The sequence below is a fragment of the Lathamus discolor genome, chromosome 5 (genome assembly GCF_037157495.1).
Source record: "Lathamus discolor isolate bLatDis1 chromosome 5, bLatDis1.hap1, whole genome shotgun sequence".
Taxonomy (NCBI): domain Eukaryota; kingdom Metazoa; phylum Chordata; class Aves; order Psittaciformes; family Psittacidae; genus Lathamus; species Lathamus discolor.
In genome coordinates, this window is record NC_088888.1 from 66,211,041 (window position 1) to 66,229,478 (window position 18,438).

At 39.2% G+C, this 18,438-nt stretch overlaps 1 protein-coding gene across 2 annotated transcripts in view; it reads left to right on the forward strand.

The window, feature by feature from the left end:
• PREP (prolyl endopeptidase) overlaps positions 1 to 18,438 on the forward strand; it is a 94,697-nt gene that overhangs the window by 19,997 nt on the left and 56,262 nt on the right. For both annotated transcript variants that reach the window (XR_010613161.1, XM_065681144.1), the window contains exon 7: positions 7,218 to 7,323. Coding sequence is in view for 1 of the 2 variants with exons in the window: in XM_065681144.1 (XP_065537216.1) it covers positions 7,218 to 7,323 (106 nt within the window). In the remaining variant the exon portion in view is untranslated. The remainder of the gene's footprint in view (positions 1 to 7,217; positions 7,324 to 18,438) is intronic.

Here is an 18,438-nt window from a genome sequence, read left to right on the forward strand (position 1 = left end):
TGTATGAAGAGCAGTAGTTTGTAAAATAACTGCAGATGAATTTTAGGTTGTGGATTGTAGTGTTTATGTCTGCAGTTATAGGAGAAGTCAGTTTATCTTTTCCTCAATGTAACTGTATTCTCTAATAACTGAATCTGACTAATTTTTTAGTATCGTGTTCTGCAGAAGCAAAATTATACCATGATTAGTGTTTTTCTACATTGGTACTAAAAAGGGCAGAGGTGGTAAAACTTTTAATTGGTTAGCTTAAAAAGGAATTATGTGTATATATACATATAGTTGCCTTAATATAATACTATGCACTCAAAGGGCCCCTATTTGTGAACTAAAAATGGAGAGCTCTTCCTTATCCTGAATCTTGAAGTGGTGACCCAGGTAGTATTCAAAGAAACCAGCATTAATATTCACTGGGTTCGCTGTCATGTGCTTTACTTGGAAGCAAAGCACTTGAATGTCTCTCCTATTGACATTTTAGTTGAGGAGTAATAAATAAAGTCAGGAAGTCTGAAAACCTGACAGCCTTCTCCTGCTCGTTATTTTTTCTGGTTTAGTTTAATTATGTATGAATTTTTGGTTTGAAATTTGCTGCTAGTAGACAAAGTATTTGACTTCAGTTTCACTGTGGATTGTTGTAGATGGTTACTACTGTTGTAATAGAACACAGTATAAGTATCCCTTTGGGATTCCTTATATGAAATGAACTATATTTTGTAATGAAAGAAAAAAGTAATTGGAAAATTGTTTACTAATTAGGCTTGAAATAATTTATCTTTTTTTAATATCCACTGGTTTATTGAAGTTACAGTTAAACCACTTCATCCCTTGATGCCTTTCAAAGCCGTGGTTACTTTTCGTCAAAATAGAACAGGTAACATTGAAACAAAATCTATAAAATTTGTAAACCAAAACTTCACAGTAAAGATTTTACTTCAAAGAGTCTGATTCTTCAAAGACTAACAGTACTTAGGAGCACAGCTATTGTAATACTTCTGTATGTTGGTATGGTGTAAAGATGGTTGCAGCAAATATTTCAGAAATAATAGATCTGATAAATTCAAAATTGCCAAGTGACTGAATGGCAGCAATGAAACTACAAACTATGTTAGTAACATCAGCTCTTTGAAATAATCCTTCCTTTACTAGTGCTGATTTAGGGATTAGTGCTGTCTTATGCCAACAAAATCATTATTATGCTGAAGGTTTTTAAAAACTCCAGTTGAAGCGCTGCAGGATTTCTGCTGTCCTATTTTGACAGGACCTAAATATATTTTAAAAACATTCAATTGCTTTATAGCCTCCTTACCTTTTACTGGTGAGTGTTGTTTTGAAATGGTAGAAATTATTTTAATGGGAGAAATGTGTGCTGGCTAGTATTGCAGATCTCTATGAAATTCTTGAGATGTGTTTCCTTTTGAGCTTGGATGTGGAAAACTGGGAGAGTTTACTTCTGATCCAGACTGTCAGTTCTGACTTTACAGCTGTCTCCCTTATGCTGAACCATGAATGCATTTTAAGATTTGAATGGAATGCTGGTATGAAATTTCAGTTCATAAGTTTGTGGGCCAAGAGCAAGGATTGCCATTCAGCTCATGAAGATGATGTAGCACCGTATGAATAACCCAAATGATAGTGGGGAAATCCTATTTCCTTTTGCCGTTCTGAAACCCAGACTCTTGTCTGTTTATGGTGTAGAAGGGTCAGTGGCATTAAGGCTGTGATAACACATTCATCAGTACTGCCATCTGAGCTGCCGTAAGCAATCTCTTCCCCTGTTATTCATGTTTCCAGCTGCTTGGTGCAGTATGTTGGCTCAGCCATTTGTGCAACTGCACAGTGAACTGACTGAGATACTAATCTGGCAGAGGGACTGCTTTTATTCTGCTTCTTTTTTGTTGGGTTTTTTGTTCTTATGTTTTGGGTGGGTTTGGGGTTTCTTTAAATTTTCTTTTATTACTTGGTGTGTGGGGGGTTTTTTGTTGGTGTTTTGTTTTTATTTAACATGCTGCTTTTTTCAGCTGGATCAGTTTCTCAGTCTAGTTTAGCTCACACAAATGGTGAATGCTTGTACTGACATGACTAGGAGAATGAACTTATAGGGATACAGGCAGCCATAGCAGTAAGAAGAGCTAGAGGTGGAGACCACATAAGCTGGTACTGCTGCCAGTATTTGCTCATCCGATTGTAACTTTTCAATGTGGATGTCTAAATCTGCAGTATAATACTAAACATTTTAGCATGCTGCAGTCAACAATGTCTTGTCCTGTTTCTGTCAAACTCCTTTGGGTTATAGAACTCACTGATGTAAGAATAGCTTTAGTGATAGAAACAGACCTAATTGGCATCCCACCAGCAATATGCTTTGGGAATTCCTACTTCAAATTAAACATAAACTGCTATGAACTTTTCACTAGTCCAGCTGGGAATGTAGAAGGAAAAAATTCATTAGATGTACTCAGATTTGCTGTCATCAGAGGTTCTGAATTGCCCTGGCAGCAACATCAGAAATTTGGGAATAAGTTTTCTTTCTTGGGCAAAACAAGCGGTCTTCTGTTAACTCACATCATCAAAGAAGAAATTTATATGGGTTCTGACTATGACTGAAAGAATTTTGTGTGTTATACTCTTGAGTTTAACTGAAATTTGTGTTTGTATATACTACTTGCAACTATTTGACATGTTTTGTGAGTTGGTGAGGAAGAGAAGGAAACTTGATGCTTTTGCAGTATGAACAGTTGTTTAAGAAGCATATTGCACTCAGTTTAATTAGAACTGATACCTGCAGTTGATGTTTGTCTAAAAGCACTGAAGATACTTCTTTCAAAAAAGATCACCTGATCTTGGTTTCTTTTTCTGAATATACTCCCATCTTGGAAGAAGGAGGCAAAATATCTCAATTTTGCAGACTGTCCTGTTAAAGCTGGCTTAGCTGTTTCATACAGTAGGGATTTTTTGGTCCAGTAGGAGTCTTGGGTGTTCTTTTCTGTTTGCCTTCTGAGCTTTCAGCTGTATGGACTTGTTTTAGGGATATAATTAGTTGTTGACAAAATACCTGTAAAAAATGCAATTTACAGGCACATCTTCGAGATTATTTTTGTTTGAGGGGTCTTTGGTTGTTGGGGTTTTTTTGTTACCTTTCATACATGGAGCTTTGCCTCTGTATTCTACTAAGTTCCTTTCTTGTGTCTTTAAAGCTGTGTATGTGTTTGAACAGCATTATAATTGGGACCTAATTCTTCTGAAATTTATTTTGCGTAACTAATTCTAGAGATACTTTGCACACCTAATGTTACAAATATTAAAGTGAATTGAAGAAGTAATTGCAATATATAAGTAATTGCAATATTCCAGAACTGGTTTGTGACTAGGGGTTTAATCTTCCATGAGTTATTGTCGTGTAAGAACATGGGCAGGAAACAGCTTTCTCTGTCAGCTGTTGATAAAACACCTAATTCTAGTAATTTTGGAATACGCTCAAAACAGCTTAGTCAAGAGAGGAAAACTTTAAAGTTGATGACTTCTTGTTACTTCCTGCCTTTGCTTGATGGACTTGCACTTTCGGAAAAGCTTTGCCAGGACACAGTCTGTTTGCAAAGCCTGAGTAGAAAGACCCATTTTGGAAACTGCGTTGTGTGTGTGTGTGTGCAAAAGCAAACCAGGAAGCTTTATCAGAAAATCTGTAGTGTGGTTGTAGCTTGTAATGTTCATTTAACAGCAGCGTTAGATTTTAGTGTATGTAAACATATATAAGGTGAAGTTCCCGACAACTGGAAAAAGGGAAATATAACCCCCATTTTCAAGAAGGGGAAAGCGGATGCCCTGGGGAATTACAGAGCAGTCAGTCTCACCTCTGTGCCTGGCAAAATCTTGGAGCACATTCTCCTGGAAGGCATGCTAAGGCACATGAAAAACAATGAGGTGGTTGGTGACAGCCAGCATGGCTTCACTAAGGGGAAATCCTGCCTGACCAATTTGGTGGCCTTCTATGATGGGGCTACAGAACTGATGGACAAGGGTAAAGCAGTTGATGTCATCTACCTGGACTTGTGCAAAGCATTCGACACTGTCCCACACAACATCCTTGTCTCTAAACTGGAGAGACATCAATTTGATGGATGGACCACTCGGTGGATAAAGAACTGGCTGGATGGCCGCACACAAAGAGTTGTGGTCAATGGCTCAATGTCCGGCTGGAGACCAGTAATGAGTGGTGTCCCTCAGGGATCGGTGTTGGGACCGGTCTTATTTAACATCTTCATCGCTGACATGGACAGTGGGATTGAGTGCGCCCTCAGCAAGTTTGCCGATGACACCAAGCTGTGTGGTTCGGTTGATATGCTGGAGGGAAGGGATGCCATCCAGAGGGACCTCAACACGCTTGTGAGGTGGGCTGATGCCAACCTTATGAAGTTCAACCATGCCAAGTGCAAGGTCCTACACCTGGCTCAGAGCAATCCCAGGCACAGCCACAGGTTGGGCAGAGAAGAGATTCAGAGCGGCCCTGCAGAGAAGGACTTGGGGGTGCTGGTCGATGAGAAAATTAACATGAGCCGGCTGCAGTGTGCGCTCACAGCCCAGAAAGCCAACCGTATCCTGGGCTGCATCAAAAGGAGCGTGACCAGCAGGTCGAAGGAGGTGATCCTGCCCCTCTACTCTGCTCTCGTGTTACCTCACCTGGAGTATTGTGTGCAGTTCTGGTGTCCTCAACATAAAAAGGACATGGAACTGTTGGAACAAGTCCAGAGGAGGGCCATGAGGATGATCAGGGGACTGGAGCACCTCCCGTATGAAGACAGGCTGAGGAAGTTGGGGCTGTTCAGCCTGGAGAAGAGAAGGCTGCGTGGAGACCTCATAGCAGCCTTCCAGTACCTGAAGGGGGCCTATAGGGATGCTGGGGATGGACTCTTCGTCAGGGACTATAGTGACAGGACAAGGGGTACCGGGTTAAAACTTAAACAGGGGAAGTTTGGATTGGATATAAGGAGGAAATTCTTTCCTGTTAGGGTGGTGAGGCACTGGAATGGGTTTCCCAGGGAGGTTGTGAATGCTCCATCCCTGGCAGTGTTCAAGGCCAGGCTGGACGAAGCCTTGGGTGAGATGATTTAGTGTGAGGTGTCCCTGCCCATGGCAGGGGAGTTGGAACTAGATGATCTTGAGGTCTTTTCCAACCCTGACTATTCTATGATTCTATGATTCTGTTCTAAACCTAGTGAAAATGTCAACTGTTCAAACTTTCTAAATGTCACTTAGCTTGCCATAATAAGCAGAAGTGTCCTTAAGCTTGGATGGTTTCTAAGAAATTTCATACTACTTTGTGACAGAAAACACATCTTATTAATTCTGTCACTTGAGAACCTGAGGAAAATTTGCTATGAATTAAGTGATTGTCAATTCACATGGACTAAGCTGCCAGCCTTTTTCTGCATCTGAGATGAACTTCTGGCTGGTACCTTAAGGCAGCCAGAAATCCAAAGCTAACCTCTACCACTTGGGTAGTTTTTCCTGTTGTATGTCACGCTGTGAATAACAGCATTAGGTAGATGAGTATTCATCTTTTGCTTTTAAAAGTTGGATTGGCAAAGCAGCTATGTAGAGCAAGTATCTTTGCAATATGCCAAGAACTGACTTGATGGTGTTCACTGTCCTGCCATTGTGAGCAATTGAATTTTGGTTTTCCCATTCAAGCAGCAGGTATTGTATTATCTTACAGGGCTCAATTCACTACAAGTGTCAATCTAGAGTTGTTTGATAATCCTGGATTTTGGCATATCTAGGATATTTACAGGTTCAAATACTGACTGTATTGGATATGGTAGAGGGAGGAAACATGGTGAGAGCTCCTCATGTAGAGGAGGCAGCAGTTTATATAGGCCTGTAAAATTCACTGAGGGCCTGTTTTAAGAAGCAGGTTCTATTTAGCCGACAGGTTACACAGTAAAACAGGTAAAGTAAAAGTAATAAAAGTACTTACACAGGGATCAAAATAAAAACCTGACTGAGATAAATGCCTCTTTCACTGAAGTATTAGCAGTTTCAGCAGCACAATTTTTGCTTTGGTTGATGAGCAAGTGCAGTCCTGGTACATCTCTGCATCTTTTAAAATATTTGAATTAATATGTGTATCCCAAATTGCTGATTTTCAAAGAAATACTTGCAACTGGGCCTTCTCGTGTTGCTGCTGGACTGTTTCCATAAGATTATGGGGGAGGGGAGAGAGAGGCAAATTCGTTTTTATGTGGTATTGATACCTTGATAAAGGGGTTTGGAAGTTCATAAGTTTTGACATCATCTTCAAGAAACCTCTTGGGTATTTTTTGGACAGAAGCCACTGGTTGCTCCATTTGTTTTGGTTTTGTGAGTTTTGGGGATTTGTTTTGTTTTGGGGGTTTGGGGTTTTTCTTTTGTTTAATGTTTTTTGTTGTTGGTTTGGTTTGGTTTTTTTTCCTTCTTGCCAGCAGGTTGGCTTTTTGGACTGTTCATACTGAGTCCATTCTTAGTTACTAAAATGTCAGGTTAGTGCTGTATGTTAGCTGTGGGTATATGTGGTATATTTTGGTACTGGAGCAGCTGCAGGGGTGACTTCTGTGAGAAGACACCAGGGCTGACCTAATGTCCGACAAAGCCGATGCCAGATGGCTCCAAGAGACCCACTGCTGCCCAAAGCTGAGCCCATCAGCGATGCTGGTATCACCTCTGCGTTAACATATGTAATAAGATGAAAAAACCCAACTGCACAATGGAGAGAGAAGTGAGGATATGTGAGAGAAACAATTCTGCAGACACCAAGGTCAGTGCAGAAGGAGCAGGCACTGGAGCAGAGATTCCCCTGCAGCTTGTGATGTAGACCGTGGTGAGGCAGGCTGTCACCCTGCAGCTCGTGGAGGCCCAGAATGGAGCAGATATCCACTCTGACTCAAACACCTTTTTAGCTGTAATACTTTTAACGATCATACTTTTTTCACAGTGGAAATAAACAGATAATGCTGTTTGGGTTTCATCTTCTGAAATGTCAGCAGAGTATACTTACCTTATTTGTTGATGTAGGTGATGAATGTGGGTTCTTGGTGAGTTCTTGTATTCCATACTTGTTTGTTCACTTAAGTAATTTCAGCATCGATTCAGTTTTTGGTAGGGGTTTAAAGACTAACTTTTCAAGTTGTTTGGGTTTTTTTTCCCCCCAGAGGGTGAATTGTCTTTGATTTTTCTGTAACTTCTTACAGGTGTCAGATGATGGTCGATATGTCTTGCTGTCTATCCGAGAAGGCTGTGATCCAGTGAACAGATTGTGGTACTGTGATCTACAGAAAGAGTCTCAGGGTATATCAGGTATGTGTTGTCTTTCTTTGTAAGTTTTGCTTAATTTTAAGACAATACAAGACTTGAAATACTATAAGCTTTTATATATATAAGATCTAACTGTAACCATTTGCTTGCATGAATTCTCCATTTTATAAACCTTGGAACTCTCCATATCTGTGTCATTAAGTTGCCTAATGTGTTTTCAGTGCAAAGACTCTTATATTTACCCTTGTCTTTCTACCACCATGTTAGTAAGCACAGGCCTAACAGTAAGCGTCTGGGATGCTTCCTAGAGTTATCTTCCATGGAAATGTAAATACCCCAACCCTCTGGTCCTTCAGCCTTTGATGGCCAGAGGCAGTAAGCTGAGCAAGCAGTAATATATGTAAGCTTAATTCTTGGCTCTATCAGTCTAGACCACAAGAGGTACGATTTCAGTTCAACTTTTAGTTTTTTTGGGACAGAAGGTGTAGAAGGGGTTGCTTGTGAAGTTAGGATAAATTAATGCCAAATTTCATTATTTTAGCTGTTTTAGAGAAGTAAATGAGCAACTCTAGAATAAGAAGAGTTTAATAGCAGGTCTCTCAGGACTTGCATTTAACTTCCAATTTATACAGACTGTTCAGTAATATATTTCAAAGTATGTTCAGATGGGTTAAGTTTAAGTGCTACTTCGAGAATTAAGTATAACAGAAGCACATTCTTAACAAAACCGTGAGATACAAAAATACTGACTCCTGGCTCTTGTTATGCCATCAATAGAATGCAGTGTTCTGGACAAGGGTCTATGTAAGTATCAAACCATACCACTTGTTATGAAGTGTTAAAGAGAATCAAGTGTCTTTGAGAAATACCTGTACTTTTAAGATGTATTACATTATCCTTCTGTCTTTTAGAACAAACTTTATTTACAGGTAGACCTCACCTTTGGTGACATCTAAGATACTTTTTGTCGTTTTCTTCCTTCAGAACTGTTGAGTGTTTAATCTGAGCATTTTTACTTGACCTGTTTACAATATTCTGTTTGTTCAAAACTCTGTTCTGGAGTTCAGAATATCTCATCTTGGTTTTGAAAAGCATATGAAGGAAAGAAAAGTAGGATAGCTAGTGGGGCTTTTTAAAGTGTCCTAGATGGTATTTGATATAGATAAATAATCAGAATTTCAGACACTTTTTTTTCCTTTCCTATTTGTTTTTTTTTAATCCAGGTTGTCCAAGAATACACTAGTTCTCTAGGGTATTTTCTTTTTATGCTTTAGATCTTTCAAGTCTTGAACTTCTTTAGACTTGTTCAAAGGCATCAAACACTAAAGGCAATGAGGCCTTTTCAAAAGTAACAGGCAGTAATATTTTACATGGCATCTGCTACTTACACCACATATTTCTTTGTGAGGAAGTAAGAGCAACTGCAAAGCAAAAGTTACTGGATGAGATGCTTCAACAGATTGTTTTTAAAGCTACTCTGTAGTGTATATTGTTTATAAAATAGTATTTCAATCATGTAATCATAAACTGCTCTTTTCTTAAAAATATTTCAATTCCAAGGTTAACATACTACTGCATAGTTCAAAATGCTACATGTCAAACGATGAGTTAAAGAATTTTCTGTTACTTAGAACTGCACAAAGAACTGCTTCTTATCTGTGACTTACTACCTGAAAACTCTATTTCAAAATGTCATGTTAACGAACTTCAGGACTCTTTTCTTGATTTTTGATTGTTAGTCGTGCATTCCTTTCCTTTGACAGAAGGCAGTCCAATTTCTTAGTTGTTTAAACAATTTTTTAAATGTTCTTAAAAAAAGAACACGTTCTCATAGTCAATATGTACGACCGCTGAAGAGTGAATTTCTTTCCCTTCTGATTTACTGGGGCCTTGTAGTTAGCTGTCATTCTGTACTGTTTGTTAAAGATGGTGGTTGCAGTTATAAAGGTTGCTTATTTGGCCCCCTTGCTAACAAAATTCTGCAAAGAAGTCGTGAACTTCAGTGTCCAATGAAAATAAATGCTGTTACTAACACTTTCTACTTCTAGAAAAGCAGAAGGAATTTCTTGGAGATGGGAGGTGCAAAAGTACCTCTCTTTCATTTTAGGAACTATAATAGCCAAGAACTAGAAGAGGAAGAGAAAGTGTCCTCTTACCTGTAGATCAGCTGTAAATTTGTAGAGAAAAGGGTTGAAAATAGCAGAGTACATTGAAAGAGTGAATGTGTGTGCATGCTTGTTCCCTAAACATCTTTATCTTCCTTTATAGAATCATAGAATAGTTAAGGTTGGAAAGGACCTTGAGATAGCACAAAATGGTTGGGGTTGGAAGGGACCTCTGCAGATCGCCTAGTCCAGCCCTTCTGCTAAAGCAGGTTCACCTAGAGCAGGTTACACAGGATCACGTCCAGGTGAGTTTTGAATATCTCCGGAGAAGAAGACTCCACAGCTTCTCTGGGCAGCCTGTTCCATTGCTCTGTTACCCTCACAGAAAAAAACTTCTTCATATTCAATTGAAACTTCCTGTGTTTCACTTTGTGCCCATTGCCCTCTATCCTTTCACTGGGCACCACTGAAAAGAATTTGGCCTCGTCCTCTTGACACACACCCTTAAGATATTTGTATGTATTGGTAAGATCCCCTCTCAGTTGTCTCTTCTCCAGACTAAAGAGGATCAAGTTCCAACCCCCCTGCCATGGGCAAGGACACCATGTACTAGACCATGTCACCCAAAGCTCTGTCCAGCCTAGCCTTCAACACCGCCAGGTATGGAGCATTCTCAGCTTCCTTGGGCAACCCATTCCAGTGCCTCACCACCCTCACAGTAAAGAACTTTCTCCTTATATCTAATCTAAACTTCCCCTGTTTAAGTTTGAACCCGTTACCCCTTTTCCTACCACTACAGTCCCTAATGAAGAGTCCCTCTCCAACATCCTTATGGGCCCCCTTCAGATACTGGAAGGCTGATATGAGGTCTCAAGAATGCACTGGAGGTCAAATGGCCAGGGAGACATAAGACGCTGTTAAGTAAGGGCTGTGACATAAACGGGATCTTGTCATACCTTGAAGATTCACTCAGATGAGCAACGTTATGGTTGCCTAAGGTGTAGAGAGGGCTTCAAAAGAAAGTTGTGCCATCTTAAACTTAAAACACTTTCAGTCATGGTTCTATGTGGATTATCAGAGACATGAAAGATAATGGAAGTTTGTGCTTCAACTGTTACATTCTTAACAGCTCTCTTCTGTGTGTGTTCTGTGATGACACACTGCTTATGCGGAACGTTATTATGAATCGAGTTAAAATGTCAGCCAAGTTTATATAACTCTGTACATCAGGTTCCATTAGTTCCAGTGTTCAGAGACTTAAGTGTCTCTTCATTACATACAACATTCTGTTTATGCTTTGTAATCTTTTAAGAGGGACCCTTGTGCATTTGTTTACTCAAATCGTGATAGTGTTCAGCAGGACTTTGTCATTGTGGGGGACTGTGATCTAAGATGACACAATTTCAGAACTGGTCCATGGATTAGAGGGAGCAGTAGTAAGCACAGCTAGGTTTCTAGAGAGCTCCTTAAACAACCTGATTTCTATGCTGACTTTTCCCAGAGGTAACAACTGTACATCATAGATCAATTTATAGTGTGTTAGACAAGTGTGTTCTCAGAGTTGAAATAAAGTCTAACTGCTATAACTGGGAAAATTCAATGAAATATCATAGTAAAGGAATATTAGCTGGTGTGGTGTATGATTTAAAGGATGTATAGGGTGGATAAATAGGGTAGTTATGTTTGGGTTTAAATTTGGATGCTCGTTTTCTTGAATGGGCTATTAACTGAGAAGTCAGTTGGGTAATAACAAGACTAAGTTGCTGTAAGTCACGTGTTCGTTAAGCTCATCTGGCAGCTAGTTGCATCAGTGACTGCTGTGAGATCCAAACTGTGGACGAGATGGTTCATGGATGTTCTTATATGATGCTGTCCTGCAGGAATTCGGTCACTGCCGAATTATGTGTTGGAGGTAAAGAATCAATTCCAGACCCAAGATATGTTAGAGGAGATGATGGGTTGAATTTACCTGTTTAGACCATTAGCTGGGGCTCCTGTGTTCTTGTGCTATTATGCGGAAAAACTCTGTGTGAAATACGAGTCGTCAGGATGATCCAGTCATGTGGAATACAGGTAGTTCTCTGGAGATGTCTGGACCTCTGTGCTGGTTGCAAAGGGTGCCCATGGCTGTTGGCTCACATGCTTCTAAAATTAAAGGGAGAGAAATAAAAGGGAAAGACTGCAAAACTGAAAGCCACTTTCCACAATTAGAAAAGAACATTCCTTCTGTGGCATTTGAAAAAAGTACAAAGCTTAGGTGAGGCAGAAAGTTATTTAAGACACAGGTGTTTGTGAAAGTAGATCTCAAAAAAAGAGAACTAGTTGCAGGACTATTTAAGTCAATATTAGTTATTTCAGAACTTGTATTGACTGGCAAAGAGGGAATGCAGGAAATGGAAAAATGAAAGAAAATGTTGAGATATTATAGGTAGCCTAGGATCTAGCAGGTAATGCTTCTGATACAGATGCTTCTTGTATGTTTTAGGGAGAGTGCTTTGCCAGTGAAACTCCAATTTAGTGACCTTAAAGAAAAGATGAAATAATACTAGATTAGAAAGAAGAGAGGTCTGATTGTTTTGGTCAAAATGCTTTTACATCCTGGAGATACTTGCTGAGGGAATGACGTGCAAATAGTCTGAATTTGCAACTGAAAGTTGAAAAGGTGACTATTGTCTTTTTCTTTATGTAGGTTTTAGTATCATGTTAAGGTGAGACTGACTAAACTAGTTACTGGGTTATTGATTGGCTAAAGAAAGCTTCTGTTAAATTTGCCAGACGCAGCTATAGTTGTGTAATGAGCTGAAAAAAATAACAGAGCTGATAATTAAGGCAAAGGACTTAATATGTGGAATGCACCTCAAAATTGAAAGGTCGCAACTGTTTTCTGATATTATAAATGGTCTTGTAGTAACTGCTGACACCCCTGTTCCTTATAACACTTCTGTGTTTGGACCTATCCTTCAAAGTCTCACATAGTCTGGTTATAGGGGTATCCTTTATTCTGTTAAATTTCTTTGAAATGCATCAGAATTTAAATACTTGTCCTGGGTTCAGCAGCAGCAGTCATTTTTCTCCTTCTTAGTAGCTAGTGCAGTGCTGTGTTTTGATTTTTTTTGCCTGGGAACAGTGCTGATAGCACCGATGTTTTCACTAGCTGCTCAAATGTTTGGTCTGGCCAAGAACTTTCTGAGCCTCATGCTCTGCTAGGGTGGAGGGGAGGCCAGGAGAAAGCAGAGACAGGACACCTGACCCAAACTGACCAAAGAGGTATTCCATACCACAGCACGTCATGCCCAGGATGTAACGGGCAGTTACCCGGAAAGGCTAGAAAGGAATGCAGGGTTGGACGAGGTATCGGTTGGTGCTTGGCTGGGGGGAGTGGGGCGAGTTATCATTCGGCTGGTGTTGAGGTGTTGTATTCTTTCCTCTTGTTATTTCCTTTATCATTATTATCATTGGTGGTAGCAGTAGTGGTTTGTGTTATACCTTAGTTACTAAACTGTTCTTATCTCAACCCGTGGGAGTTGCATTCTTTTTGATTCTCCTCTCCATCCCTCTGGGTGTAGGGGGAGGGCAAGAAGGGGGGGAGTGAGAGCACGACTGTGTGATTTATGGATGACTTTTGTTTAAACTGCGACAATACTTTCAGAGCCATGAGTCAAAATAAGTGCATATCTGTATACTTTAGGACTAATGCTACACTACCACTGTAGAAACTCACTTGCTCAGTGTACTGAGTATGTTGCTCTACAGCAGCATCTTGGCACCTTGGCTGTAGCAGCAAAGGTAAATAGGCTGATCTGATTTCTCATGTCTGTATCAGGCAAAATGAAAGGTAGGGCTTCCCTTAACTGCACAAGGGTCAGGGTAATAAACTATTCCTATACCAGATGCAACATGGTTTAGTGGGAGGTGTCCCTGCCCATGGCAGGGGCGTTGGAACTAGATGATCTTAAGTTTCTTTCCAACCCTAACTATTTTATGATTCTGTGGTTCTATGTTCCATGTTGCTAGTAGTTCTCCTACTGAGTAGTAATGTTCTGGTTTCTAGGCTGAGGCTCTTGTAATAAGTGAAGACATTTGTGTTTCCATGAAATGATTCATAGTTTGGATCCCTTTTATGGAGTGCTGTACAGTTTATTTAGAAATAGTAATTGCTTTTATAATTTTTCTTGTTTAAAGCAGGCCTTAAGAAAAAAAGAATTAAATTCCATGCAATCTGGTAATATAACACTGGATATTCTTAAGAGGTTCGGAGGCGGCAGAATTCATGTGTGAGCATATACAGCGAAAAGTCTTCTCTGTCATGTGTCAAGATTATTATACGGTTTTTCATTATTATGCTTATCTTCGGAGGCTTGATCGATTTAGTTGAACTAGTCTGTTGAACACACAGATAGGCTTGTGGAATATTTCGAATCTGGTATCAACTAGTTTCCCATAGTTCTGAATTTATATTGTAAAGTCATAGTTTAGAAAATTACATTGCAGTTTCTCATGGCAGTAGAATAAATACGTTGTACTCAGGGTTGTTAGAATTAAAGTTAGCTGGGTCATTTGTGGGATTTGTTTCTATCTTTGTGTATATTAGAACATGGTACGATTTTTTATTTATTTATTTTAATTTTTTGTACCTATGAGTTAGGAGAGCTGCTTGCTCAGAGTAAAGTTTGAAAGGCGAAAAAAAAAAATTTCCCTCAAAGAACACAGTATCTGGTTGAATTATTTTGCTTAAATTTGGAGTATAGAATGGAAAAGTGAGGTGGGAGTAGGGAGGGGGGGACATCTATCTTGGGAAAAGAAATAAGAAAAAGGAATGCAAATAGAAGAGTATGTTTCATGTGTGGAAATGAGAACCACTTATCAAATGTTTGCCTGACAAAACTCAGAAGATGCCTGAATTCAGGGATGAGTCAGCTACTCATTAAGAAATATAATACAGCTCATACCAGGCTTACAGGGGTTTAGCTATTTCTTTCCCCAGCAGATGAAAGGAATGTATAGGCTTCCCTTTTTATTCTTATTTACATATAGCTTGTTTTTATAGCATTTCCTTTTTAACTTCAAATTAAATTCAACAGTTTCTGGCTGTTCTGAAAGATTAATTCAACAGGATAAGCATATCAAATAAAAAAGCTGTAAAATCCTTTTTGCCTCCTTAAATTGTGAACTTTTTCCGTATTTATGCTCAATGATGTGCCTGTCCTGTTTTTACTACATATCTAGACAATACAAATAGATAAGTAAATCTGCACCTTTTCCATCTCCGAGACTGAAAGGGAAGATCCAGATTGTCTCACAAGTATCAGCAACATCTGGAATGGAATGAAAGAGAAAGTTCACTCCTTTTTGCTAACAATCCCAGATTATGTTGGGGGGGTGGTGGTTTCCAGCTCCTTTAAGCTTTTCATTAAACCACTGGTCTTGTTTTCTGAACAAGAGTCTGGCTGACAGTGATGCTAAATCAAAATGCCTTGTTGTTTCAAGGTGCCTGACTTAGGTTTTAATTTGCTTACCTTTGCTTGTCTTTGTTGGTTTAAATTACTTCAATTTTTCACAGCATGTGTTGCTTCCATTTGGAAGAATGAAAGTCATCTTCAGTCACTTTGTTAGTGAAGAAAGATTACTGGGCCTTAAAAATAAGGAACATAATGTTTATTTTCATGGGGTTTATCCCATATTGTATAGATCTGTAACATCACCTGGACATTACAACTCTGAAATATTTCAGTACTTATCTTTCAGATTCTTTGCTACCCTTTGGAACCTGCAGTCCTGAGCTACATTTCTGTTGTATAAAATTCAGAAACATGGCCCATAGATAAGGATGCATGATAACCTGCCTACTTAGCTACTGAAATTAGGGACAAAGCTGAAACTACATGGGACGTAGGTATTCCATGTTCTGTGTTGGGCAGGAAATGATCTTGACTATGACTGGAGATCACATCTAATAAATGAGAGCAGACTATTTCTAAATGTTTAAGAAACTTAAAGGATTTGACTTGCTTGTTTGTACATTTGAAACTTTTGTGTCAGCCCTTCCCCGTTTGTTTGCCGTACGTGATTACTCATGATATTTAGTCAACAGGTGTAGGTTGAGTTTGCACTGCAGTCTTCTGTAATAATCCTTGTCAGTTTGTTTTCCCTGGAAGATAAACTGAACAGTGGTGTTTCTGTTTCTTTCCACTAACATTACAGGAAACATCTGAGCATCTTTTCTGCTTCCCAGATTAGCTAAAACGTTCTTTATTCTTCCATTCCCCCCTTCACCGTCTTTCTCCTGTGTAGAGTCTGAGTCATTTTCCTCTTCAAATATTCAGGTTGTTTGCTAGGTTTTTAAGTAGGCCATTGTGAACTCTTTGTGCCAAGAATGCTCCTTTTTAGAATAGAAAATTACTGGGATAAGTAACTTATGAAAAATATGTGCCTATTTGTGTGAGAATTTTAAATTAGCCTGAAAAGATAAGAGGTTTAGGGGATATTGTTTCCCCTTCTACCCTACTACCACGTGTATCTTGTGATTCTCACCACATTAGACCAGTTTGTGGCTTAGTTTTTACCACAAAACTCTTTGTGTTAGAAATGAGCAGGTTTGCCAACTGGAATTTTATGTTTATAAACATAAGTTTATAACTTAACCAAATGCACTTAAGAAAAAGAAAGCTGTTATTATCTCATACAAAAAAGTGTTTTGCAAATGTCTTGTGCTGGCAAGACAATAGTGTGAGTAGACACCAATGGGAGAAGACAGCTGAGCTGTTCTTTAAACTTTTGGGGGAACTTCCTTGCTATATATACTCTGCTTCAAGTAGCCTTGGATATGCGGGCTTTTCCCTTAATTCTTGCCTCTTGTTCCTTATGTGGTGGAGTTTAAGAAGAGACCCTCCCAGCATCCCTATAGGCCTCCTTCAGATACTGGAAAGCTGCTATGAGGTCTCCACACAGCATTCTCTTCTCCAGGCTGAACAGCCCCAACTTCCTCAGCCTGTCTTCATACGAGAGGTGCTCCAGTCCCCTGATCATCCTCGTGGCCCTCCTCTGGACTTGTTCCAACAGTTCCATGTCCTTTTTATGTTGAGGACACCAGAACTGCACACAATACTCCAGGGGGCTTGGTGCAGTGAAGAGGGAATTTAGCACAAATCTATCGATGTGCAAAAAATAATAAATGAAAGGTCTTTAATCAGCCTTGGCAATGAACTTAAAGTAACATGACATGGCCTATTAGTCTTGTTAAAGTTGTTCTTAATGATCTTTTTTCTTTACTTTGTATTATGGTAGGATCTAGGAAGCCTAATAAAGAAATAGGATCTTGTGAGCGCCATAGAACGGATTTATGAGATTGACTCAGAGCTCTGACAGAGCCCCGCTTTCCTTTTCCTGGGGGAGCTCTCCCAGGAACATGAGAACAGAGGAGGAGGAGAAAAGGAAGGATATAAAGCAGCATGGGGAACAGAAGTGGTAGCTCTCCTTGTAACCTCTGGGCACATAAAAACTCTGAAAGGCTGCTGTGGCTTCTGGAATACAAAAAGTTGAGAGGGATGGCTAGTTAGAAAGCGTAGCCTGGGTTGTTGGATTGGAAAAGATTGCACTGGCTAGAAGCTGAACACAGGCTTATGTAAGTTAGAGGTACAAGTTTAGGGAGAGAGAATGGTATTAGGGACTCTTATGCTTGGGTACTGGGCTGCTTGAAGATGGGCAGTTTGTGTCTGTTGGAAACAGTGGAAGGTGGTGGGAGGACACATACACAGGAAGAAGAGCTATTTGAGAACCACTGACTTGGAAAGATGCACTAAAAATTGAGGAAAAACTGAAGTTCAAGCTTGCTGGTTGTTTAGTCATTGTCAGCTGGAACTTCTTTTAGCTAGACTGGCAGAGACAGGTTGCAAGAAGGAATTGAAGAGCAGGATTATCAGCCATAAGAATTTTTATTTTCTGTCTTTGTTTAGAAGGTTGTTCTTTTTTCCCCACACACTGAAGAAAGCATGTGTGTGGCTTGAGGGGAGGTGCAAGAACAAAGGTGATGTTTGTCCACTTCCTGGTAAAAATAGGATTATCTGGCTTTTTGTATTTTAGTTTAGTCTTGCAATTTTTAAGACTCTCTTAAAAGTAATTTTGAGCACAATGAATAGTGCTATATACAGTCACATCAAAGGGATGAGTCAGCATCTTCTACAAAGCTTGAAAAAGTGAATCAAAACCTTCTTAATGAAAATAAACAAGTCAAAAATGATAGTGAGGAGACAGTAGACATCAGCTAGAAAGTAGAATGTGGAGAGAGGGAGAGTACTTTTCTTTTACTTAGAGACTTTTTTGTAATTAAAACAACTTTAAATAAAAAACCAAACACCACTTTCAAAAATGAGTATTGAATTGAAGCCTTTATATGCTGGTTTCCAAACAACAGGGAGAAAAAAAGTCAGTTGAGTCTTGGGAGAATATGTGGAGGCCTCAACAATAGAGTGTTTATGTAATGAAAAGAATTTCTTATCCCTTAAATGGCAATTCCAAAGAGCTGTCAATGTTTTGGGGGGTTTTTTGGTGGTTTTGTGTTTTGGTTGGTTTTTTGGTCTTTTGTTTTTTTTAATTGGAGGCAAATCATTAGTAATAAAATTAAATATCTTACTGTCGATTTGAGCAAGGAGATCTTCACGCTGCTACTGTCTGACTGGACACTGCGTTTATAAATAGTACTGACAATGAAGTTACTTTTTAGATAATGTATTTATGCTTTTCTTTGTATATATTAGAGAAAGTGTGGAGTGAGAGAAAGCATGTATGTTCTCTTCCCCGGTCTTTTGAGTCATCATCCAAATGGAAGTAAAATAGAATTCTTGAAAGTGATTAAGAAAACTGCTCATAAAAGTGCTTGATTTCTTTCTTTTGGGCTAATCTTTAATATGTCTTGACATGTCTCAACTTTTTAACTAAAAGGAATAAATACTGCCTCCTTCCATTCATTTATTTTTTAAATCGCAAATACATTAACTTTCCATGATCATTAAATAGCTGTCATCCATCATCTGCAGGATGAGTGGTACCTGAGAGT